General features: G+C 40.1%; 1 protein-coding gene across 3 annotated transcripts in view; it reads left to right on the forward strand.

Annotated features, from left to right (window-relative positions):
- The window catches only part of LOC134205565 (probable serine/threonine-protein kinase DDB_G0282963), a 599905-nt gene extending 581947 nt beyond the window's left edge, over nt 1-17958 (forward strand). For all 3 annotated transcript variants that reach the window (XM_062680901.1, XM_062680902.1, XM_062680903.1), the window contains exons 3-4: nt 15194-16655; nt 16902-17958. In XM_062680901.1, the coding sequence (XP_062536885.1) occupies nt 15194-16655; nt 16902-17221 (1782 nt within the window). In that variant the 3' untranslated portion in view covers nt 17222-17958. The remainder of the gene's footprint in view (nt 1-15193; nt 16656-16901) is intronic.
- The last annotated feature ends 9289 nt before the right edge of the window (nt 17959-27247 follow it).

Genomic DNA, 27247 nt, shown 5'->3' on the forward strand with positions numbered 1-27247 from the left:
GATTGGTTTGGATTGGTTTGGATTGGATTTGGATTGGATTTGGATTGGTTTGGTTGGTTTGGATTGGTTTGATTGGTTTGGATTGGATTTGGATTGGTTTGGATTGGTTTGGATTGGTTTGGATTGGTTTGGATTGGTTTGGATTGGTTTGGATTGGATTTGGATTGGTTTGGATTGGTTTGGATTGGTTTGGATTGGTTTGGATTGGTTTGGATTGGTTTGGATTGGTTTGGATTGGTTTGGATTGGTTTGGATTGGTTTGGATTGGTTTGGATTGGTTTGGATTGGATTTGGATTGGTTTGGATTGGTTTGGTTGGTTTGGATTGGTTTGGATTGGTTTGGATTGGTTTGGATTGGATTTGGATTGGTTTGGATTGGTTTGGTTGGATTGGATTTGGATTGGTTTGGATTGCGTTTGGATTGGTTTGGATTGGTTTGGATTGGTTTGGTTGGTTTGGATTGGTTTGGATTGGTTTGGATTGGTTTGGATTGGTTTGGATTGGTTTGGATTGGTTTGGATTGGATTTGGATTGGTTTGGATTGGTTTGGATTGGTTTGGATTGGTTTGGTTGGTTGGTTTGGATTGGTTTGGATTGGTTTGGTTGGATTTGGATTGGTTTGGATTGGTTTGGATTGGTTTGGATTGGTTTGGATTGGTTTGGATTGGTTTGGATTGGTTTGGATTGGTTTGGATTGGTTTGGACTGGTTTGGATTGGTTTGGTTGGTTTGGGATTGGTTTGGATTGGTTTGGATTGGTTTGGATTGGTTTGGTTGGTTTGGATTGGTTTGGATTGGTTTGGATTGGTTTGGTTGGTTTGGATTGGTTTGGATTGGTTTGGATTGGTTTGGATTGGTTTGGATTGGTTTGGTTGGTTTGATTGGTTTGGATTGGTTTGGATTGGTTTGGATTGGTTTGGATTGGTTTGGATTGGTTTGGATTGGTTTGGATTGGTTTGGATTGGTTTGGATTGGTTTGGATTGGTTTGGATTGGTTTGGATTGGATTTGGATTGGTTTGGATTGGTTTGATTGGTTTGGATTGGTTTGGATTGGTTTGGATTGGTTTGGATTGGTTTGATTGGTTTGGATTGGTTTGGTTTGGGATTGATTTGGATTGGTTTGTATTGATTTGGATTGGTTTGGATTGGATTTGGATTGGTTTGGATTGGTTTGGATTGGTTTGGTTGGATTTGGTTTGATTGGTTTGGATTGGATTTGGATTGGTTTGGGATTGGTTTGGATTGGTTTGGATTGGTTTGGATTGGTTTGGATTGGTTGGATTGGATTTGGATTGGATTTGGATTGGATTTGGATTGGATTTGGATTGGATTTGGATTGGATTTGGATTGGATTTGGATTGGATTTGGATTGGATTTGTATTGGATTTGGATTGGATTTGGATTAGATTTGGATTGGATTTGGATTTTATTTGGATTTTATTTGGATTGGATTTAGATTGGATTCAGATTGGATTCGGATTGTATTTGGGTTGGATTTGGATTGGATTTGGATTGGATTTGGATTGGATTTGGATTGGATTTGGATTGGATATGGATTGGATTTGGATGGAATTTGGATTGCATTTGGATTGGATTTGGATTGTATTTGAATTGAATTTGGATTGGATTGGGATCGCCTAAATCAGAAGTAAAACTATAAGATGTAGGCAGCATGAGGTAGCAGAGTAGAGGTATGTCAGCTTTCTGATTATTCACAATAATGCGTGTAAAGAGAGAAAGAGATATGGCCGCAGCATTCGATTGAAACAATGACAACGTCTTGCAGAAGCTCAATCAAGTGAGTTGGTCGATGATTGTAATTGCCATCGGAAGTAGTGATGACGTAGGACTACGTAGCTGTATGTAATTTATTTTATGATTAGTAGCAGATCCGACGCTGCGTAGCGACTGAAACCTCAAAAAAAACTTACCTCACATGATACCGACTTTGGGTTTGTTGACGTTGGTGATTGAAAATAGGCATTATTAAAAATAATTGATTTTAACAAACACGATAAAAGCTGAAAAATCTTCTTATTTTAAATTAATTTAAAATGTCAAAAGTTTGAAAATTATTCATTCTTAGTTATTAAAATTTTCCTTTTTGCGCTTTTTCCGAACATTAATATCACTGAATGGCTACAGATTCTACCGCGGAGAATAAATTTTCTGTAGCTCTCATCTCTGATGCCGATGGGACACTACCAATGCTAGCATTGTTATTAAATGTTTTATAACTTTGAAGAACATTCGTCTCAAATCAAACGGAAGAGCCGTTGTGGTCTTGAAAAGAACCGATTTACGCTTATTGATGCACTTTCCCAACCGACATCGGCAATAATATTATTTCACTTGCTGCCCCAATGGCTACTTGATGATTTACCACAATCTTCAGAAAGCTTCGCTTGTCATTTGAGACGGACGAATATTCTTCAACGTGGAAGAAAATTTAATGACAACGATGGTGTCAGTATGGGTGCCAGCAGCATCAGTGTTATGGTCGTTGCCATAATTGCTGCAAAAAAATGTTCCACCGCGGTAGCATCTTCAGCCATTTTGCGATTGATGGTGAACTTTTTCAGAATAAAACATTCGGATGTTGTTAATGTTTAGCAACAACAAACTCGGGAGAAGCGCAAAAATAAAATTTTAATACGGAAATTAGATTTCTATCTTTTTGTACTTTGTATTCATATTGAACTCAGTGTCTCAGTCTCATTATATTATAAAGTATACCCCCGCTGATCCGACAAATGTATGGCCGGACTATCGGGGTTTCTCTCGTTAATCCGACTGTCAAATCCATACGAACGTACCAAAACAAAATCACAGCACAAATTTGAAAACTGACAGCATAATGTGTTTAAATGGGTGTTGATACTTTTTAATCCGGAAAATCCCGAATTAGTGAGATCCGGACTAACGAGTCGTCGGACTAGCGAGGTCCGGATAAGCGGGGGGATACTGTATTTTCAATAATGCGCAATTACAATCACTAAAGTCTACAAATTCAAAGTCTGAGTCTTGTGAGAAAATTTTACACGAGTTATGCTGACACCGCAGACAGTTTTTCAATGATTTACCGCTGAATTGCTACAGACGCCATCTCTGTGAATACATTTTCTGCAGCAATCATCCACCGACGCTTTATAGTGCTTTATAGTGTGATGAAAATTCCTTTCAAGTTAACTTTTTTATTTATATGTACAACTTACATGAATTTTCAGTTGTGATCATTAAAAAAATATTTTCAAATGACTTAAGACATTAAGTGATAAGTAGAGCAGAATACAAAACGCAAGAGCGGCACTCCTTTTGGACTACTGGACATACTGAAAGTTGACGGGAAACAATATCAACTCCACGAATAGCATAAAAGGCCGTGTAATGTTGGCGGTCGTTTATCTGGATAATAATAACGCATTGAATTGCCTTCTCCAGTGATAAAAGGGGACTCCTAATTCTCGGTGTCACGCGGCTATATGTTCACCGTGCCAACGTATGAATAGTTAGGGGAAACTAATAATAACTCAACTAGTGGATCCTTTAATGCACCGGGAGTCCTTCACGCTATAAAGGTTGTGCTGCGCTGCAACGTTTTTTTTTCTTTTGCGGGACCGGAACTGCCCTTACTCATTCTTAACTTGAAGCTATTGAGAACTTTAAGTCCATTGACTGGTTTTCTTGATGAAAACATTTTACTCAAACTGTTTGAAAGTTCTATTTTTCATCTTTTTATGGCTCGTGATTATCTTTTGTTTGATGTTTCTCTTGTGTACGATATGTCTATCATTTAAATAGATTTTCCAGAATTTCGCCCCTTCAACTTCGACTTATTGGTTGGTCGTTTATTGGACAAATTTGGAAAAATGAGATGTGGTTTACTCTTGCTGCCACAATGCAACTTGGCTATCTATTGAACAAACTGAAAGCTTTCAGAAATAATAGGCCAAGGAAGTACAGAGTCTCGCGTCTCAATACTGCAAAGTATGAGAAATCCTTTGTCGTGAGAGGCGTGATAATGCGGAATTTTCTACCAAATGATTTAATTCTAGAAAGATCTTATGTGTCATTTTGGAGGAATTATATTAAATACTTTAATAATAAATTATCAGTTTTTTTTTTAAATATTAAACTAAAATGATATAAAAATGTAAAACGTACATTTCCAAATTCGAGACCGTCACGAAATTAGGAGTGATTTCAAATGCTAATAGCGATGGATTCTCTTTCGATGGATTCTCGAGATTTTCTTATCAATCGATTCGGAAACATTCCAGCAATTTCTCAATTTGAGCGATCCCCTTGATTATCAACTATTAAAAATGTTGTTACTTTCCAAACCCGGTAAAAAATTCAAAATTTATCGATCCCGTACATGCATCCCCAACAACGGACACCAGATTAATGTAAGGGACGGGCCTTTTAGCCCACTGCTTCCTTTTCTCTGTGTATCAAAAAATCCGCGGACCAGAGCGTCCAGAAGCGGCCCCAACGAAAACGCCTGTCGCAGTATTGGCGGTGTGCAGCAGATTTTTTTTTCACTACGGTGACGGTCACGGTAGCGCGTCCTTTATGTTCGTTTTCTAAGCAGTTTCGGAGGTGATCGTCGGCGGATCTAACAATCTAATGGCGGTCGCGCGGTCGAATGGTTGTTAGTGAGGCACATAATTTAAAATAAATCAGTTCGTATTTGGAAATAAGGTAAAGTTGGGATGATTTTTCTAAAGCGCAAACGCTAATGACTTGCAAATTCTCCAGTGATTTTCCGCATGATTCAAAATGCGCATTGATTAGAAGAAAGTGGACAAGTGAAAGTTGATTCTAAACAAACTTTCTTCATAGAACATGGCGTCAGTATCGGTCTGAGCAGTGGCCCTGGTGGTAGCTGCAGTGAATTAATTTGTACGGTGATTGAAGAAAATTCGATGGCGTTAGTATTAGTGGTCGTTGTTTTCGGACGACATCTAAATTTTGTTCAGTCAGTTAGTCAGTCAGAATTTGTTTCAACGCTTCTCTCCGACACGCTCGTGACTCTCTGCTACCAACGGCATCGTTACAATCAAAATGTCTGCTATCGTCAAGCGATTGTGCTTTGAAATATGAAGGAAAATTGAATCAGATTAACAAATGATGGTACTGAAAAATCGAATTATTTTCAATAATGCACATTTCCAATACTTAAAAGCAACAAAACCAAACTCAGAGTCTTGCGAGAAACCGACAGTTTGACCGACAACATCCAAACCGATGAAGACGCCACTATAGTAAAGGAATTTTCAGCCGTTTGTCTGTGAATAAATTTATTACAGCCTCCGACGAACTGTCGCCAGGTGATTATGTTTTGTACTGTGATGAATATTCGTCTCAGATCAACTTTCTCTTTAACAAATTAAAGATAGAATCTTGTAGAAAAATGTTAATTTTTACTAGAGACGACCAAATCGATGGAGACGCCAATGAATTTCTGCAGCAATCACCCGCCGATTGCCTCCAACCAGTAGGGGATCTTACACTTATTTTCAGCAATTTTTCTGTTTTTTTTTCTACCCGTTGAATTTTCTGTACCGTGGTACATCGAAATCCGTACACCTAAGCACTTAATTTTATCAAGAAGGCTCTAGAAAATACAAATCGAATTCAAATGGAACGTTTGTCATTGATACAGGTGACCGAGTGCCTCTATTTTTTATGTGCTGCACAGTATTGCATTGAAAACAACGAAAAATGCGATTAAATGATGAATTAAATTAAAACATTCTGATTCGAAATCCGTCCACCGTGGACGGATTTGGAATCATAGGATCTTAATCCGTACAGCTATTTTCTAACTAAATATTTAATTTAAAGCAGACCGATTGACCAGACTACTACTGTAAATAGTTCAATACGCATCTTGAGAAGCGATCCCTTTGATTTTTATGCTGCTGATCTTAGTCTATAAATTGCAATTTGCAATTTAAACACAGTCACTTTAGGAACAATTTTATCCGGCATCCGACAAAATGGCGCCTGAAACTTTGCGTTTTTGGGTGACGATTTGTTTTTCAATTGTGACATTTTAATTTCAGAGCATATTTTCCATTTCAACGGCCAGAAAGCTTACTGTCTTTTATACTTTTACTTAAGCGGAAACGATTAGCTAGAGTGGAAAAACGAGCGAAGAAGGTAGCAGACTACCTAAGGCTACCGTGATATTTAAAGATGACCAACTGCTAAGATTGAGGTTTCAAAGTGGACTGATCGTCCAGTGTAATCGTCGAATCATATGAGCCATTCGGCTATCCTTTCGTTTGTCTAATCGGCAAACGTCAAATGACACAGTGATAGGGATGTACATTTCAGATATAACAATTCTTCCCCCTTTAGGAGTTAAAACTACTCAGAACGCGAAAACTAATCGATCGCCAAAAAAATAATACAACAAAAATAAACTATTGAAATAACAATTAAATCGATTTCAAATTTCATTGATTACCAAAACATGTTCGAAGATTTTAGAAATTCAATTGTAATAAAATTCATCACTGCGGTTAATTTTCTTCGGTCGTTTTGATCTACGTAGCTCCCCATGATTGCTGCCTGATTCTAGCCGCCTCCGTTTCGTCCCTCCCTTCGGAGCCCGCTCCGGTGTTCTATCGCCATTGGGCGGCTCGTCGTCGGGAGTCCTCAAATCGTCATTCATCGTATCGCGCTGCTCATCTCTCGTCACCACAACGTTCGGTCGGCCACTGCGCTGCTTCCTTACAGACTCTCATCTGCTTTCTGTGAGCCATTGTGACCACGCTTCCAATACATATCTGGAAAACATTGTGAGAGTACTTTTAATAAAAACGGCTTTAATCCATCTAGTCTGATGGTGGGGATTATTATTCTTATACAACACTTCATCCCCAGCCATCAGATTGTCAATCGCATTGTTGGATTTCTGCAGAAATTTTCCATTACGATTTTCAACATGACCTTCATCATCTGACTGCGTTATGTTCATATGCTTTTTATAATTACTCTTTGGATTGATCAAATCTAACATAGTCTTTGGTTTGTAACAAAAGATTCTTTCAGAAGGATAATGTCCTTCTTTCGTCAAATTATTATTTCTAAAATTGAACAAAAACAAGTTTATCTGGTCTTCCAGATCCAACTCCGAGATTTCCGGATCTATTAGAAACTTTTTAAGGACTTCCTTTACTGTTCTAACCAAACGTTCAGCTTGGCCATTACTTGCGGGATTGTAAGGAGGACTTTTCATCACCTTAATACCTTGCCTTTCCAAAAATCAACGAATACTCTGGAGTTGAAGGGAGGACCATTGTCCGATACTAATATGTCTGGCAAACCGAAACGCGCAAAATATGCAATCATTTTCTTCAACACTTTATTACAGTCTGTACCCTGTTTTATCAACTCTACCTCAATCCATTTAGAAAAACTATCAACTATCAACAAGTAAGTGCGATGTTCGAAGAAGAAAAAATCAATGTGGATCCGACTAAAAGGTCTCGTAGTAGGTGTCCATTTAAAAGATTCCTTGGATGTGTGTACAATTGCCATACTATTACAGGCTTCACATTGTGCAACATACCCTTCAATATCAGCATTTATACCGAACCAATACACCGTGTTTCTTGCCAGTTGTTTCATTTTGATTATTCCCGAATGATTGGCATGGAGCAGTTTTAAAATTCTTATTTGGAAAACTTTTGGTATGACCACTCTATCCATGAATAGAAGACAATCGTCCATCAGTTCTAAATCCAAATTATTAGAGAAAATATCTGAAAATGGTTTTTCAAGCCTTTCAGGCCAGCCATTTAGCATGAAAGATTTCACTTTTTGTAACAACTCATCCTTTTTGGTTGCTTCAGCAATCAATGCTGCATCAATAGGTATACTCTTACTAAAATTAATACTTTTAATAACATCAGTATCAATCACTTCCGGAACACTTTGTTGTAGCGGGAATCTAGAGCAGAAATCTGCATTTCCTAATTTATGCGAGGGTCTATAAATTATGTCAAAATCATATATCGCTAGATCTAACACGAAACGCTGTAGCCTTGTTACATAAATCGCATTTTTGCCCTCCTTCCCAAAAATTCCAACCAAAGGCTTATGATCAGTGTAAACAGTGAACCGTTGTCCGTAAAGATATTTATGGAATTTTTTGATGGTGCACACCAAAGCCAAAGCTTCCAAGTGTAAAATAGGGTATTTTTTTTGTGCTGAGTTAAGTGAGAATGAAGTAAAACTAATCGGTTTTTCAACTTCACCTATAACATGCGCTATTAACCCCCCAAGTCCGTAGCTTGAGGCGTCCGATATCACCACCAACGGCTTCTTTGGGTCAAAAAACTCCAAAAGGTCTGTCTCCATCAGTAAATTTTTTCCATAACGGCTTTTTGACAGTTATCATCCCAAGCGAACTTCACATTATTCTTCAGTAGATTGTATAGAGGATATAATTTAGTCGACAGGTTTGGCAAGAATTTGTGATAGTAATTCAATAAGCCTAAGAAAGATTTCAACTCCGATTCATTCTTTGGGGCATTTGCCTTCTCTATGGTAGAAATTTTGTCCGGACAAGGTTTTAATCCTTTGTCGCTGATAATGTGCCCCAAATGTGTAAGCTCTGTTACGAAAAATTTGCATTTCTCAAAATTCACTTTAATGTTAGCTTTAGCTAACCGTTCCAAAACTAATACAAGTTTATTCTTGCAATCCTTAGTTGTTTTTCCCGCTATGAGAACATCGTCCAAGTAGCATGTAACGTTTTCGATTCCTTCCAATACTTTGTCCATTACCTGTTGAAAAATTGAGGCACTAGACGATGCCCCTTGGGGTAATCTATTATATTTATATAATCCTTTCATCGTATTAATAACCACAAACTTCTTGGATCTTTCCGTTAGTTCTAATTGGGTATATGCTCCCTCAAGGTCAAGCGCACAAAAAACTTTACAGTCTGCTAAACTTGAAAAAATATCTTGTGATGTGGGTAATGGGTATGTATTAGGTATAATGGCCTTGTTTATAGACACCTTACAGTCGATAACTAAACGAATTTCATTGTTTTTCTTCATAACTATGATGATTGGTGAGGCCCATTCACTAGTACCAATTGGTGTAATAACTTTCTCCCGTTCTAACTTATCCAAATATTCTACTACCTTATCCTTTAATCTGTAAGGAACGTCATATGCCTTCTTGAAAATAGGCGTTTCATCCTTCATTACAAGCTCTGCTTTAAATCCTTCAATAGGTGACGAGAAATTTTTTGTAAATACTTTTTTAAAATCGCTTTTCAGTTCATCAACCACTTTTTTACCTGCTTCATTAACACTATTGATTTGCATAGAATTTGTGAAAAAATGTCTCCAATTGGGATAAAACACATCAAGCCAAGTTCGACCCAACAACGGATAAAAATCGTTTTCGCAATCAAGGACTAGTAGTTGCATTAACCCCTCTTTACCATTGAATTTGACGAAAACTTTTGCCTCTCCCTCAATTTTTAGTTTGGCTCCATTTACTACCATCAATGGCTCACTATATCTTCGTAAGGGTTTATTGAACATCGACAAATATCGCTTTTTACCAATAACAGACACAGACGCGCCACAATCAACTTCCATTTCCAAACAATTATTTTCAATTTCCACTTGTACTAAACAAGGATTACTTATTCTGTTGATCGATGCTACCAACATACATTGTAAATTACCTGAGTCTTCTTCTTCTTCGTCGTCGTCGTCGTCGTCTCTTGTTCGCATTCGCTCCAATAGTTCAGTAATGTGTCTGTCTGATGAGGGCCCAGGTCTGTACGACTCCACCAGGTTCACCGCGTCCCGATTCAAGTTTTTTTTAACTTGAAGCATTTCCTTCTTATATGGCCTTTTACCCCACAGAAATGGCAAATCATCTGAGAGTAATCCGGTCTCGGCCACTGTCGTTGTCCTCCCACTCTTCCTTCGTGTTGTCGAACATTCCTCATTTCGGATCCTTGTCCTCCTTTGTACACTTGTTGCCATCTCTCCAATGGCCTGAATCCTAACCGGCTTTTCACTGGCCTCCTATTACCCCCATCCCTTTCAGTACTGGTAAAACCCTGGTTTTTTTTTGAAAATTCATACACTTTAGCTAGTCTAGTGGCTGCTACTCCCAGAGGTTCGTTTGGTCTGTTGTTTATTGCAGCTATGAAACTTGAATGACCCGGAACCATATTCGGCTGATCAGCCGTACCTGCATTTGCCCGAGCCACTTCCCATGTAGCTATTAATTTTTCCGCATTAGCCAAAGTCAAATTATCTTCGCCTAGAGTCTTTGCCGCAATTTCTTGTCGCTAATGCCGGCAATGAGACGATCAAGAATAGCGACTTCTTTGAAATTTTCAAAGCCGCAAAATTCGGCTTGAAGTTTTAAATTAAGAATAAAATCTTCCGTGCTTTCATCGGGGCTTGAGTTCTGGTACTGAATTTATACCTCTGGACTAGATCCGGTTCTGTCTTGTCTAAACGATGTTTTAACTTAGACACGATATCTTCTAAAGTAGCCTCCTCAAAATTTCCCGCCGGAAACAAAAGCTTAATCTCGGAGAATATTGCCTGACCACTCATGGTAATGAAGTAGGCCATTTTATCCTCTTCTTTTACCTTGTTCACCAAAAAGAAATATTTCAATCTGGTAAACCAGTCATTGAATGATGTACCCCTGCGGTATGGTTCCAATGAAAAGGCAACGCTGGTACTCATTGTCCAACTACGCAAAGAATAAGGCAATATATCACACAAAGGTATTCAATAATATAAAAAGGAATCAATTTTTTTATAAGCGGATCAAATATTTAGATAGAAGTATCGACACAATGCAATCAAAGGAATTATTTTAATAGTTGATGAAAAAAGAGCAAAGAAAAAAAATAGAACAAAGAATACTATGGATTAAATGAACCAGCAAAAAAAAAACGTTTCGCTCACTTTCTGTAATTTTTTATGCATAAAAAAGGTAATATGTGACTCACCCTGATGTGCTGTGCTTTCGGAGATTTCTGGCAAACCGCCTTGGCAGCAAGTCTGATAATTTGCCGCTTTCGTGTGTTTAACTTTCGTGCGACAAAGAAACTACGTCGCCGCCTGAATTCGGTCCTTTGATCTCCGTTGCACCACAGAATAGAAACGGTCTATTGACTTCCACACTTTGTGCTAAACCTTCATATAGTCCAATAAAGAAATGGTAATTATCAATACGATATACAATAAAGCAATATCAATGATTTGTTTTGTGATATATTAAAATAATAGTTTTGATACACCCTATTGTCTGTAAATGCTCAAAAGAGATGAAAAGGCCTTTTCAGTTTTCAACTGCAACTGCACCGCAAATGACGCTTTCCCACAAAAAGGCGAAATCACGGTACTGCAACACTTTCTTTATCAATTCCTTTTCACTCGTTCTGTACTTACGATTTTCTGGTCACGCTGCTCAGTGACCTGATTATTCCCTGATACGGTCTTCAGCGAAACGGTGGATGTTGGATTTTCTTACTCCCTGATGTACACCATACGTCTCCAAAACGAACAGCTTTTGTGACTGCTGGAGTGATCGCTGCTCTACCGTAGACGTTGCTGGTGACCACAAAGAATGGACTTGGAGCAATGGATGAAAAAAAAATACACTCTTTTCACTTGCACGCGCGAAACCGATAAATCCGTTCCTCGTCGCCACTTTTATACTTTTACTTAAGCGGAAACGATTAGCTAGAGTGGAAAAACGAGCGAAGAAGGTAGCAGACTACCTAAGGTTACCGTGATATTTAAAGATGACCAACTGCTAAGATTGAGGTTTCAAAGTGGACTGATCGTCCAGTGTAATCGTCGAATCATATGAGCCATTCGGCTATCCTTTCGTTTGTCTAATCGGCAAACGTCAAATGACACAGTGATAGGGATGTACATTTCAGATATAACACTGTCAAGTAAAAGATCAGGATAAGATAAATGATTCATAAATGTGTTTTGTTAAATTTCTTTTAATTTAGTGATATCTCACAAAGTGGACGGAATTCGGTGCTGTACGGATTTCGGTCCCACACGGTAGCAACCGCACCGACGACCACCGTCCAGAAAATCTCAATTGATGCTGCTGCTGGCCGACCTCTCGATGATTTACCGTTAAACAACAAGACTGCCGGAGCGGTACCCACGCCATGAACCGCTCTCCAATGGTCAATGGAACCAATGACAAAATGACGCGCACGCAAGATAGTAGCTCTCTTGTATTTAATGAAGTAACATCATAAGCCCCGCCCCTATTGTCAATCGATATGGGTGCGGGGATAATGACCGACCGCTTTCTTTTTCTTTGTGTTTTCTTGTTTCGGGCGCGCGTCATTTTCATTCGAAACTAGCGATATAACCCAGCTTTGCCTGGGTGTTTGTAATGCAAATGTCATATTCTGAACTATTTGCAGCACCGCACTCTAGATCAATTTTCGTGCTATTGTTTTGTTTCCCTCAACCAGTGATCAAAAGCTGTATTCTACTGATTTTCTACCATTCCCCATTAAATTAACCAACTTTTTATACATACAAACCTTACAGATCCCAAGACGAATCGATCAGGGAGAAAATTTTGCAAATTGGTTCACCCGTTCGTGAGTTAAATCGTCAGTAAGGAAATCTAAACAAATTTTCATTTATATAGATTTCAAGTAGGTCGGTCGACGGGGTTGTATCAAAGACTAATTAAGACGTTAATGTTTGGTTGTATACTATTTCCCGAAAAACACTTCGCGGATTTTTTTTTTCGCGGTGCGACAATCCGCGGAATGCATCAACTCTCCGAAACACATTACGCGGAATGCACTTTTTTCCGAAAGACATTTCGCGGAATGTACCTTTTCACCAAAAATCATTCAGCGGAATGCCGTTTGGCGGAATTCAGTTATAATAATTATCATTGAAATATTTTCCAATTTCTTCTTAATTACATACAATCCGGGCTAATTTTTTTTCGAAAACTATTTCAATTATGAAAGAAGGTAATGCTTTCTTTTTTATGGCCGCATCCAGTCGCAATAAGAGTAAACATTGCCTGTTCAAACCCACTTCCTAGAAAAATAGTTAGCAGCAACAATCACAGATGAAGTAAACAAAAGACCTCTTTTCTCACCGCACATACAGCCCACAGTGACAGTCCGTTTCACTTCACTCGCTGGTGTGTGAAAGTGACGGCCCAAAATAAATGAACGTGAAACGTGAAAAAAAAGACAGGAAATTTATGCCGAATGATCATCAGCTTCAGCCCGCTGTTGACAAACCGAGTAGGCTAATGGGTGTTTGCTTGAAAATTCCATTTGATTTTTTTGTGGATTCCTATAATAATTATTCACAAAATTTGTTCACCATTTCCTTCAGAAATTTGTTAAAAAAATCTTTGAAAACCTCCAAGAATTTCTTCTAAAATTCCACAAAACAAACACAAAACCGTCCAGATATTCTTTTGAGAAATCCTCCAGGAATAATATATAAAATATCTCAAGGAGCTCATTTAAATACTTCTACAGGGATATTTTCGTAAAACCTCGCAAAAAACGTTTGTAAATTTCTTCAGAAATTCCTTTAGTAAAACAATGTAATATTCCTTTCAAAATTATTCCTGGAAGAGTTGCTAAAATAAAATCCGGATGAATGAGCGAAGGAACTCCTATAAAAATTTCTGAAAGAATTCCTGCAAATCTGATGAAATTCCCGAGGAAAATTTGAAAACAACTACAAGAAGTTCTTCCTAGAGTTTCCGAAGGGATTACATGAGAAATTTATTTCCGGAATCCTTTCAGGAAAACGGAAAACGGAAAACCTTTCAGGAGAATTCCTTTTATGAATTTCTTTATGAATTCCTTTGAAAATTGAATTAGGCACCCTTCCAATTCGTTAAGGAATTGCATCAGCAAATATATCAGGTTTTTGTCAAAAACATGATTTTTTGGCTAATTCTTTAAGAAATCCCTTCCATAATTGTAGGAAGAAATTGAAATTTCACTTAGGAATTTATTCAGAACTTCATCCAGGAACTCTTCCATAACTTCATTTACGAATACCTTCGGATATTCATTCAAAAATTTAAATAGAAACTCCTCAACACCTTCGGATATTTATTTAGAAACTCTCTCGGGAATCTCTTCAGAAATTCATTAATAAAATCTATTTCGAATCTTTTGGAAATTACTTCAAGAGTTCCTCGAAAAACTCATCTAAAAATATAATACCTTTAATATTTCCGAATATTCTTTCAGGATTGCCTATTTCATTCTTAAATAAATTTCAAGAAAAAATCTACCAACAAAATTGCCGGATTAATCCCTGTTTTACTAAAAAAGGAATGTCCGAAGAAATTTCTGGATGAATTAACAAAGGATAGGATTTTCCGAAAGAGTCCCTGGAAGAAACTCAAAAGGAATCAATGGAGATATTTTCTAAATTATTCCTGGAGGGAATTTATGGGGTGGAAAACAATTCTGAAGCATATTTAGATGAAATTTCCGAATGAATACCTGGAGAAATTTCAGAATGTAATGAAGAAATTTCCAAAGAAAGCTTGAAAGATTTTCGGATAGATTTTGCAAAGGAATTCTTACAGGAATTTACGACGGAATTTTCAATATACAGCAACAGTTCGCTAACTGGGCGCTTTTTAACTGGACTGCTTTCTTAACTAGGCGTTCGCTAACTGGGCCAAAGCCCAGTTAAAAAGCAGTTATCCGTCAAAACACAAAAACAAAGACTAGGCTGCGAGGGGAGTTGAAATGGTAAATTATCCTCGTTACAAGTAAAACACTAATCATAACAATGCGTCGTAAATCCCCTCGTTAGCCCAGTTAAAAGGCGGCGCTCGATAACTGGACTGATGTTCTAGCCCAGTTAGCGAATGGTTGGATTGGATTGGATTTTCCAAAAAAAAAATCCCAGAATTTCTTCTAATTTTTTTTCGAAAACTACTTCGTAAGTTTCTCCAGGATTAATAAAAATTCTAGGAAAATCAGTTATTTTTCTCAAGACCATTTTGGCGTACATAATTGAATTCCAGAGAAATAATCGATTTGGTCACGTGCACCACCTTAACTCCGCCTTTGTTATTGCTTCATGAAATGATCTAACGCTACAAATATTTGTTTTCCCTATCTTTCTATTTTCAGATCAAATGGCGCAACAACATTGTCGCGACCATGGAGCGGTACGAGCCTGCTCCAATATCGGCCGCGACCTTACCGTCCTCCTACCTACATCACCATCAATCCAGTAACGACAGCAGCATAAATCCGGAGTACTCGTACGCTTATTGCGAACCGATGTTGCTCAAGCAGCAGGCTCTTCAGCAGCAGCACCAGCAGCAGCAGCAACAACAGGTGCAACAAGCGGGTGGCCAGCTGCATCCGAACAATATCCCCCAGATACACAAAATCTCCTCGTCGGTGTCGAGCAATGCGCTCTCCAAGTTGCCATCCACCAATTCTCTACGTGCCTTATTGAGTAAAAGCTTCCGAAAGAGTTCCATATCTTCGGCTGGGACATCCGGCGGAGGTCCTGGTGCGGCGGGCAATGCCGCAATCTCTCAAGAGAAGCACACCTTTACAACGCGGTACGGAACGAAGGAAAACATCTACGAGGATGTTGGCGCAGGAAGCACGCTTGGGGTGTTGGGAGCGGCAAAGCCAGAGGGAAACATAAACTCTTCTTCGATGCAGAGTTTTGAATCGTTAAGTAAATTCAATATCCACGACGAACTAAGGCACGTGCAGAGCCAACACGACAGAATTATAGGGGAGCTGAATCTTTCTGTGGAAACGTTGATCATGCCATCCAAGGACGAACAGGACGCCATAGAAGAACGATTGAATGAAATCCATTGCGCACAGTATCATGATGAACTGTCGCAAGACGATTGTATAGCAGCAGGTTCGTCCAATTCAGCTATGATTCACATGCAGGAACGGTTATCACCGACCACTTCGCAGCCGAATAATGGCGATGTAGATAGCGGCATTAGCGGAAGTAGTAGTAGTGGTGCTAGTTATTCCAGTAGCATGTTGTACCGGACTACCACTATGTATACGAACAACAGCAAGACGGTAACGATTAACGATAACGCTGAAGGTAGTGGTTCTGGAATGTCAATGATGGCTGGTAGTAGCTCGATAAGGAGCAGCTGCGGTAGCAGCAGCGGTTGCAATACTGGTCCAGTTGGCGGCTATTCGGCCTGTGGGAGTGCTAGTTGTAGTAAAATGGCTTCTAACGTTGTGATACCTAATTCAAATAAGCTAACCTGTTGTTTCTATTCTGATAAGCTAAGCAAAAATAGTAAATCCAATTCCGATCACTTAGATACGCTTGGAGATAAGTCCAGCTTTTGGAATAAATTGGGGAAATTAAAAATTTCCGGAGTATTCGGTGGTGCCAACAGTAGTAACAGCAGCAACAGCAGCTCCAGCAGTAGTAGTACAAATGGTCAACATTTTCTTCCGCCGCATCACCACCACCATCCGCATCTACACCACCATCACTCTCACGGTCTGCTCAGTCATCCCCATCATCTGTCTGGCCTTAACCATTCAGCTCCGACGACCACCACCAATACGGCCACAATGGCGCGAAGCAACGGTAATCTAGTTTAATCTAGTCCCCATCCCCGTAGACACCCCGGTTTGAACCCGATCTATAAGATCACTTAGACTAGGAAGACCTTCCAACGTTTTGGCCTGAACGATATTGCTAAATTATGAACCCTTCTCACGAATGAACAACCAACAGTAAGAGTATGAGTACAGTAGCACTTGAACCTTCCCTTTGAACAACACCAACCCCAGCAACCATCCACCGTCAATATAACCAAAAAAAAACTTACAGATGCCGATCCACATCTGCATCTCCATCATCACCATCACCACCACCACCATCGTCTTCCGTCACCGCCGGTCACCACAACGATCGAACCCTGGTGGCAGACGCCCCCGTCGGATCCCGGCTGCATAGATATCTCCGTTTGCGGCCTAGGCGAATATCAGATGCCTTGCGAAATCATGATTCCACCGCCGTCGCTGTCGTCGATCGTTAGTGGTGCCAGTGTTCGTCCACCACTGCCGCAACCTCCTCTACAAACACAGATCGAACTCGAAGAGGACGAAGAAGAGCAGCGTACAGAGCCGGATGTTCCAACGTCGAACTAATGCTGCAGATAGAGTCGTCCATTTTCATTTGTGATGTGAGTTCTTATTCAATGACCGTACTATTACCATACACAACGTTTTATCGCGATTGTAAATAAGAAATGGGCCCTCATGCTCGTGTTTTAGTGTATAGCAAAAAAATATATAACTGTCATTTTACCACAAATGGATCGAAACTGTAAACAATGAAATAATCTGTATATTTTAGAGCATCGATTCAGTGTATAGAAGTAAACAAAAAAATAGGCGAACCAATTCGACGCGAAAACAAGAAAGTAGTAGATTTTAGTGTGAATAGTTAGTGCTATATAAAGAAAATATTTAAATTCGACATCAATTTTTGCGGTTCATGGCGAGACCCAAACCGACGGACCATTGTTTCGTGGCTGATATTTTTGTTTGTTTTTGTTTCTGTTCTTGGTATTATCGCGTCTATCTGAACCAGATGCATTACTTGTAAAATCGAGCGAATTCAAAATTGTTGACAATTGATTGGTTTATTTCGGTTAAATTTACATTTGGATCGATTCGGTCACACTGCAAGCAGCGTAAGCGAAATATTCATTTCCGATTCATTTGGCAAAAACGTACATCTACATGAAGAAGTAAATGAAAGGAAACAAGAGTAAGGAAATGCCAAAGAATACATTTATTGAGGTAATATTAATATATTTTTATACTTAATGTTATTTAAAATAAATATTTAGAAAGGAAAAATTCATTCAAAATGATAACAACACCTTTTTTCTTGTGTCGATGAAAGAAATCATTTCTATTCAAAGCTAGCGATGCTACGTAGTTGGCAGTTATCCTCCATCTCCACTCGTTCGCCGTCGTTTACAGAAGGTAATTCGCTATTTTTGCATTTCATTTAGTTTTGTATGTAGTTTAGTTTAGTTATCCATTCCTTCGAGTCATAAATACCTACAGTATGCGGGACTTGCTTCGAATCCCTTTCCACTCTAGCGTAGCTTTGATCACAAACAAACAGGCAGAAGACAAGAAACAAACCCTATTTGCCACGAGTGATCGCTTGACCAACTAATAATTATTTGAATTTACCAATGGCTCAGTTTGCGATGAAAAAATAACGAGTGTAATGTCTGTTTATCTGTGCATAGCTTAAATGCTGACAGTGACCATCAAATGTTGTTCTATGATTAATCAGAAGCGGCGTCAATTTACACTTCGATCCGAGTGAATGCGTATGTTTTTTAGGCTGTTATGCCTGTTTGTCTTTATTCGAAGTTTTATCAGCCCTAAAATAATGATCAATAACGCCGATGAACAAGTCCGTTACAGTTTGTTGTGAAGTTAAAAGGGTGTTAGATTGCAGTTATTGATGCTGGTCGTGAATATCGCTGCATTTCCCCAATAATTACATAACTGATCCGAATTCACCGTGGAAAGCGAAGCGGTATATGCAAATTTTATCTAATGAGTACAGACAGCGCCGTAGCGTGTGGTTGGTCAGGTTGCCCCTCGCCAAGGACGCCAGGCCATAGGGATGCGCCGAAATCCAGAACTGTGGGAAATAATGACAAATCTCATCAAGGTTTTTTTTTGCGGTTAGGTACCACTTGAATTGGAAATTGAATTGAACAGGGGAAGCCAGATGAGGATATTAAAGGCTACCCCAGACCTAAAAGATTTCATCGCCGCGATTATATTGTTGGGTCGTTGCAAGCAATGTTTCATTTATGCTTATATACCAACGGCGTCAGAATCGCTGTCGCCAGGCGATAGAAACGCGTCGCGACTGTCGCGTCGCGTGTGTTTGGAAGAACCTTAATACGCCAAATTCGAAACACAGAGTAGACAGTAAAAAACCGCGTATAATTTTCGTTCGTGACTAAGAAATCTAAGCCGTTTTCAAATAATAAATACTCGAAAGTAGTGAGAGATAGTTTGTTTGAATTGTGTGTGTGTGTGTCATCCTCTACCCCTCACCTAGCTGGGGGTGTTGGTCAAGTAACCGTGACCTTTGAGTGGTCTTGTTGAGTAGGGGCTATCACGCTTATCTAGAGAGTATGAGGTTGAGGGTTCGAGTCCCTCCAAGACACGTGGATTCTTTTTCGCAAATTTCATATCAATTTGTCCATTTCGAAACATGTGCTGTGCATATGTACAGCCAAAATATTTTTTAAAAAATGGTTTTCGTACGTCCGAGTTGCCAAATAAAATGCAATTAATTGTAATCAAGTGTCGGTCTTCCACCGTCATTAGTCGTCTGAGTACACGCGACCGCATGCGTAGGGCAATCAAACTCATCAAATGCTTTAGCCAAGCAAGCCTTTGGTACAGCAGAGTGCGATTGAATCGCATTCTATATCAGTCCGCCCAACCTGTTGTTGGGACATGGAGTGCGATCCTATCGTTTAATAAACAATGTGCACTCGCTTGACTGTGGATATACAACAGTAAAGCACATGTGAGATTGGACAAATCAAGCATCCGAAAGATATTCAATTTGCAAAAAAAGAGCTAACCGCGGTGGAGGTTGGTACTCGGATTCTGATGGCTTTTCCGCAAACGTGACCTTTAACCTTCTGTCTGTGCTCAAAAAAACTTACGTTGTCTGTGCTCTGGGGTCAAATTGACCCCAAATTGAAATTGCTGTAACTTTTTCAATGCTCGGCCAATTTTGAATTTTTGGGGCTGTTTCGAAAGATAATTTAATCATCTTTCAGGTCGTCACCAAAGATTGAGTATAGGTGGGCGGGTACATCGCGGGGAGGGGTTTTAGTGAACAAGGATTCAAAAACAGTGATTTTTCATGATTATTTTACTTATATCCGAAAATCCTACCCATTTTGAACTGCAACTTTTTTAAAAAGTCTATACAGGAAGGCATGTGCTTTGGCATGAGGCGTTGATAAGTTTAGAACTCGGCCGCCAGGTGATGGTATATTTGAATTCATCATTTTAGACTACTCAAGATATTCCGATATATAGAATTCTCCTCAGTGTAAATATTCTTATCGCACAAATTTAAAATAGGAAGAAGTGCTCATTATATTGAGCACCGCTGTTTAGTGATAGACATCCTGAACAATGTTGCCGAATACAACTTGGGTGTAAGTATGAGGGATCTCAAGCTAAAGCAATATTTCAAATATGCAAGAATATTGCAAGTACACTAGCGCCGCCTATTTGTAAATTTCCTAATTATTTATTCCGTCACATGACAGTCCATTCCCACCAGACGAACTTTGTTAAAGACGTCATCTTTACAAATTTCAAAATTGTGCGATTAGAATATTTACAATGAGGAAAATTCTATATATCGGAGTTACTTGAGTAGTCTAAAATAATGAATTCAAATATACCGCCACCTAGCGATCAAGCGCTAAACTATTCAATGCCTCATGCCAAAGCACACGCCTTTCTGCATAACCTTTTTGAAAAGGTGCAGTTCAGAATGGGTAGGATTTTCAGATATAATAAAATAAGCATGAAAAATCACTGTTTTTGTACCCTTTTTTACGAAAATCCCACCCGCGATGTACCCGTCCACCTATAGTCAATCTTTGGTAATGACCTAAAAGATAATTAAATTATCTTTCGAAACAGCCCCAAAAATCCAAAATTGGCCAAACATTAAAAAAGTTATAGCAATTTCAATTTGGGGTCAATTTGACCCCAGAGCACAGACAACGTAAGTTTTTTGAAAAAAGGACACTGTAGCGCATATTTTCAAGATTTTTCAAGCGAATTTGCACCTAGGAGACAGATCTCGGCGAGTTTTACCAAACTACCAAAAATTAGGAGAATCGGTTGAAAACTAAAAAAATGGCGGCCACTCAAACTGGCCTGGGGTCATATTGACCCCAGAGCACAGACAAAGGGTTAAGTGGTCTTGTTGTGTTGAGGTTATGGGGGAGGTCAGAGTGTATGTAATTAAGAGTGGCGACACTGTCAAAATTGGAACAAAATTCATCTGTCATTCCCATACAAAATCGTGTTCCAAACGAGCAGGAGACCTGTCAAATGCGGCACATGTCGCCACTCTTAATTACATACACTCTGGGGGAGGTTCCTTCATCAGTGCTGCCACCTGGAAAAGTTTAGAGAAAAAGTTGAACCATGGAAATTTGACATGGCATGATATAGAAAATGAGAATTAAAATGTGAAAATGTGAAATTTTTTCGTCAAACAATTTTTAGTTTGTGGGGTTAGAAATTCAACAATCTTAAGCAATAACTGCTTAGGGGAACTGTACCGGTTTTGGCCATGTTCCTAATTTGGCCAATTTTGCGAATAACTCCAAAAATAAAGCAATTCGCAAGGGTTTTATTAGTTCCAACAAGAGATATATCCCTCACGCTTCAACGCTGCTTTCAACAACATTCGAAAAAAAAATATACAAATCGAGATAACATTTTGTGTGCTTTTTAAATTCTAACCCCGTAAACCAAGATTTTTTTAAGAAACGTCCTTAATTTTTGTTTTATAACAAAAATATACTTCATTTCCTATACCACACCGTGTGAAATTTCAATAATTTCACTTTTTCTCTCGATGACAGCTGGTGGTCTTCTCCTCCCCTATTACGCCTATCTAGAGAGTAGGTGGTTGAGGGTTCGAGTCCCTCCAAGACACGTGGATTCTTTTTCGCAAATTTCATATCAATTTGTCCATTTCGAAACATGTGCTGTGAATATGTACAGCCAAGATATTTAACAAAAAAAACGTGGACTTGTTAGTTCACGAATCCATGAACGCTTTTATTTGCGTGCATAAATGGGGAGTGGGGGTGGATGTCGTTGCAGCCGTTCCGGATTCGTTGAGGTCTCTGGTGCATGTTAGGTGGGAGAAGTGTTATTGGCAGGTTACCTTAGCCATTATCTGATATGGCATTGTAGTCGAACTGCCGGTCCGTGATTCATTTGAAAGCTTCATACCGACGTTCCGCGTGTCCGCGACCGGCGCAGTGGCACATCGGATATTGGGTGGCAACAAGCAAAAGCGGACGCACCGGGCCTTGCTGAGCCCTCAACTCCATAGCTTTGGTCACTGCTCTCCGGGGCGTGTAGTGTAGCAATTACGGAGGCTCAACAACCACCAGCACGGGACTCGCCGATCTATCAAGAAAGGGAGGTCGGTCGTCCGTTCGGTATTCAGTACTGCTTCTTTAACGGGATGCTGTACGATGGTGCACATTCCATACGGGAGATAATCAAAATCACTCGACCCATTTTTTTTCGAGATTCTGCAGAGAACAAATCTATCTCACTTGATTGCTATTGATGCTATCCATGCGTATTATTTTCTGCAACGTTTTCCTCTGACACGTGGTAATGCTTCTGCAGCCAACAGAAAATTACTGCCGCCACCAAGCGATTATGATTTGCACTTTGGAGAACATTTCTTTCAAATAAAATGCTGGTTCTGGAAAGAACCGATTTGTTAGCAATCAAGGCCCTTGCGTATGTATAGGTTAAACGACTTCGTCAGTAGATGGGAATGACCAGCGCGGGGGAAAACATCAATTTTCAGTGCAAAACGTAAACAAACGAGCATAAATTCCATACAAAAATCCAAGATGGCTGAGTTAGGGATATTGACAAGTCAGAACACCCCCCAATAAATGCATCCTCGTTTTCAATGATGCGTCTTTCTAAACACGAACAGCAACAACACCAAAAGCAGAATCAATAGAGGATGCATATACAGAAATTTTATTTGAACGACACATCACTAAAAATCCTCCGCCGAACTGTCTCAAATCATTATCTCAGAAATTATTATAATATTCGCCTTTCATCTCTGGCTTGTAGTCTTCTTCTTCTTATTGGCATTACATCCCCACACTGGGACAGAGCCGCCTCGTAGCTTAGTGTTCATTAAGCACTTCCACAGTTATTTACTGCGAGGTTTCTAAGCCAAGTTACCATTTTTGCATTCGTATATCATGAGGCTAACATGATGATACTTGTATGCCCAGGGAAGTCGAGACAATTTCCAATCCGAAAATTGCCTAGACCGGCACCGGGAATCGAACCCAGCCACCCTCAGCATGGTCTTACTTTGTAGCCGCGCGTCTTACCACACGGCTAAGGAGGGCCCCCTGGCTTGTAGTGCGTGTGGGAAAACTCTTTCTTCTGCGAGTGTGGCTGTCATTTGACATGGCCATTTTTGTCATTTTTGTATAAATTTCATTGCGGTTGGTGTTTAACTGGAGCTGGTGTATTTGGTGACGGCTCTGATTCTTTCAGATGGCGTGCTTGACAAGCTTGCTCGGCAACAGGAGACGGATGCCGGTCTGGATCTTACAGCTAGGGATCGTTGTGCTTGTATTTTTTTTATTCATATATTTATTTTGTAGGCAATCTGTGATCTTAACTAGAGGCCTGAATAAGAGAAACGCGGATAGGTATGTGCCGCCAATCGAACCGTCAAAAAACAGCAGCCAATCGAGCAGGAGACCTGTCAAGCAGCCAAAATGTTGGCTCAAATACTGAAAACGGCCAAATTCGATTTTATGCCATTTTTAAATAAACAAAATTGAATGTATTTTACATTAGTTTCCAATGATATATGCAAGTCATTTATAGATTATGAATTGGAATTCCATTGTTTATAGGATTCTATTGTTATGTGATGTGGGCACATAAAATAGCCGATTGTGAGATTTTATCTACATAAACCATTTCTTCCTTTTCATGTGTTGTTCTTTGATGAAGAAGATTGAATGCAGTGTTGGCAGATTCATATTTTCTATCCGCGTTTCTCTTATTCAGGCCTCTAATCTTAACCGCTGCTGTGCCGTGTATATGTACTATGGTATTCTCCTGGTCTCATCTTCTCGTGAGTCCATTGTGTCCGTTTGTCCATGTCGTGTATCCAACGATCATTGCATTGTTCGATTGCCATTTAATCCGGGTAACGTTGGAGGAATGCCTCCGAGAAGAACAAATTGTCAGTCGTCATCAGGCAGCCGTGACGGTAAGGCGCGGCTCCCAAAACGCCACCGTATGGGCTGCAAATCCGGCGACTGGGCCAGCCAAAAAAATCATTCCAGCACCAACCATTCAATTCACTATTCATCCCAACACAGAATGTGAGTGACCCATTTAAACGCGTGGTGAATTTTTGTCATTTGCTGGATGAATGTGTACATTTTACTGTGGTGAATTTCATGTTCGTGATGTGAGTTCTGTTGTTTACTCCTCTCCCTCTTCCCGAATGTGCAATCGATTTCAAGGAAGGAAGAAAATTAAAAAAATAAATAAAAAACATCACCTTCATCCAATCCTGCAGAATATTTACAAGCCTGACCCTAACTTTAATCTACTCAGTAACTGAGTAAAATTGTATAGCCCTCTCTTTTCTTCTTACGGAAATTTTACTCAACTTCCGTCAAAAGCAAGACTACTCACAGTTTAGAGTAGTCCCGTTTTTGACGGAAATTGAGTAAAACTTCCGTGGGAAAAAAGAGAGGGCAATATATTTTTACTCAGTCACTAAGTAGTGAAAGATAGCGTGTGCGTCGCTTAGTTTCGTTTTGGTCCTGACCAGTGCAGTTCGTTCGGTTTGACGCGTGCATAGTGAATGACTCGCGCGCGTTAGACACTACACACAAAGAAAATCTAGCGATGGATCAAAAGGCCAATAACTTATATCGTTCTGATGTCCGTGTTGGGAATGCATGAACGGGATTGGTTGGTTCTGAAATTTTGACTGGGTATGATATGAATTGAAGTTTTCAATAGTTTATCGTAAATAATCTTGAGTTTCAATGAAATTGACAAATTGCTGGAGAGTTTTCGAGTAGATTAATATATAAATCATCAGAATCCATCGAAAGATAAAGGCGCTATTATCGTTCAAAATCTTACATGATTTCGTGACGGTCCACAATTTTAGATTCTGATTTGACACCCAGTACCTTCGGGAAAGACGTTGTCCAACGTAAAAAATAAGCAAAGCAAGATAATTCGAATTTGATTTATTGTACCCTTCCGGCTTTAGCTATCTTCTGGATACCGGGCTCGCCGTAGAGCTGGACCAGCTCGTAATTCATTCTACGCTGTCTTCTTGCACACCGCCAAAGATAGTTCTAAGCACCCGTCTCTTGAATACTCCGAGTGCTTGCAAGTCCTTCTCGAGCATTGTCCATGTTTCATGTCCGTAGAGGACTACCGATCTTATCAGCGTCTTGTACATGATACATTTGGTGCGGTGGCGAATCTTTTTTGACCACAGTTTCTTCTGAAGCCCGTAGTAGGCCCGATTTCCACAGATGATACGCCTTTTTGTTTCACGACTAACATTGTTTCAGCCGCTAGCAAGGATCCAAGGTAGACAAATTCCTCGACCACCTCGAAGGTATCCTCGTCTATAGTAACACTGCTTCCCAGGCGGACCTTGTCGCGCACGGTTCATCTCTCAAGCATGTACTTTGTCTTCGACACATTCACCACAAGTCCATCTTTTGTTGCTTCACGTTTTAGACGGGTGTACAATTCTGCCACCTTTGCAAATGTTCGGCCGACAATGTCCATGTCATCCGTAAAACAAATAAATTGACTGGATCTGTTGAAAATCGTACCTCGGCTGTTACACTCGGATATCCGCATGACACCTTCTAGCGCAATGTTGAACAACAGTACCTTGTCTTAGTACCCGGCGCGATTCGAACGAACTGGAGTGTTCGCCCGCAATCTTCACACAGTTTTATACACCATCCAACGTTGCTTTGATCAGTCTGGTAAGCTTCCCAAGAAAGCTGTTCTCGTCCATAATTTTCCATAGCTTTACCCTCTCTATACTGTCGTATGCCGCCTTGAAATTAATGAACAGATGGTGCATTGGGAACTGGTATTCACGGCATGTTTGAAGGATTTGCCGTACAGTAACGATCTGGTCCGTTGTCGAGCGGCTGTCAACGAAACCGACTTTGTAGCCGGCATTAAGGATGGTGATCGCTCGTTCTCACACTCTAGCTTGTCGCCTTTCTTGTAGATGGGGCATATAACCCCTTTTTTCCACTCCTCCGGTAGCTGTTCAGTTTGCCAGATTATGACTATCAGTTTGTGCAGGCAAGTGGCTAGCTTTTCCGGCCCATCTTGATGAGCTCAGCTCCGATACCATCCTTAGCAGCTGCTTTATTGGTCTTTAGCTGTTGGATGGCATCCTTAACTTCCTTCAACGGAGGGGGGTTGGTTGGCTTCCATAGTTCGCTGAACTGACGTAGTCATCTCCCCCGCTGCCTTGACTTTCACTGCCTGTACTCTCAGCGCCAGCATGTTTTGGCGCGCGGCACGAAGCCTTTGCGGGATGCGTGGAGTTTCTGATAGAACTTGCGTAAAAAAACACCTTAATAAAGATTAAAAAAAAAAGAACTTGCGTGTTTTTGAGAACGGCACAGTTGTTCCATCTCCTCGCACTCCGCTTCTCCCAGGCGGCGTTTCATCTCTTGAAAAAGGCGGGTCTGCTGTCTCCGCTTCCGTCTATAACGTTCCACGTTCTGCCGGATACCTTGCTGCAGCGCGACCTCCCGCGGCTGCGTATTTCTCCTCCAGAATCTGTCTGAACTCTTCGTCGAACCAATCGTTCCGTCCCCTGCGTCGTTAACGGCTGCTGTATTCCAACAGTCCTCAAGAGGGCCCCATCGAGCTCACCCTTTCCGTCAACGCTGTTTCGAGATGCTGCCCGTATGCAATGGCGAAAAGAGGTCGCTTCAGTCGTTCTAGGTCGTACCGCGGCGGACGTCGGTACCGAACATTGTTGATGACGGATAGTTTTGGGCGCAGTTCAACCATCACCAGATAGTGGTCAGAGTCGATGTTAGCGCCATGATATGTCCTGGCGTCGATAATGTCAGAGAAGTGCCCTCCATCAATCAGAACGAGGTCGATTTGTGATTATGTCTGCAGTGGTGATCTCCAGGTGTACCGATACGGGAGGCTGTGTTGGAAGTAGGTGCTGCGAATGGCGATATTCTTGGAGGCGGCGAAATCAATTAGTGATTTGAACGCTGAACTTCCCAATAGTCGGTCTAAACTCCTCCTCTTGGCCAA

Source organism: Armigeres subalbatus, chromosome 1, assembly GCF_024139115.2.
Source record: "Armigeres subalbatus isolate Guangzhou_Male chromosome 1, GZ_Asu_2, whole genome shotgun sequence".
Lineage (NCBI taxonomy): Eukaryota > Metazoa > Arthropoda > Insecta > Diptera > Culicidae > Armigeres > Armigeres subalbatus.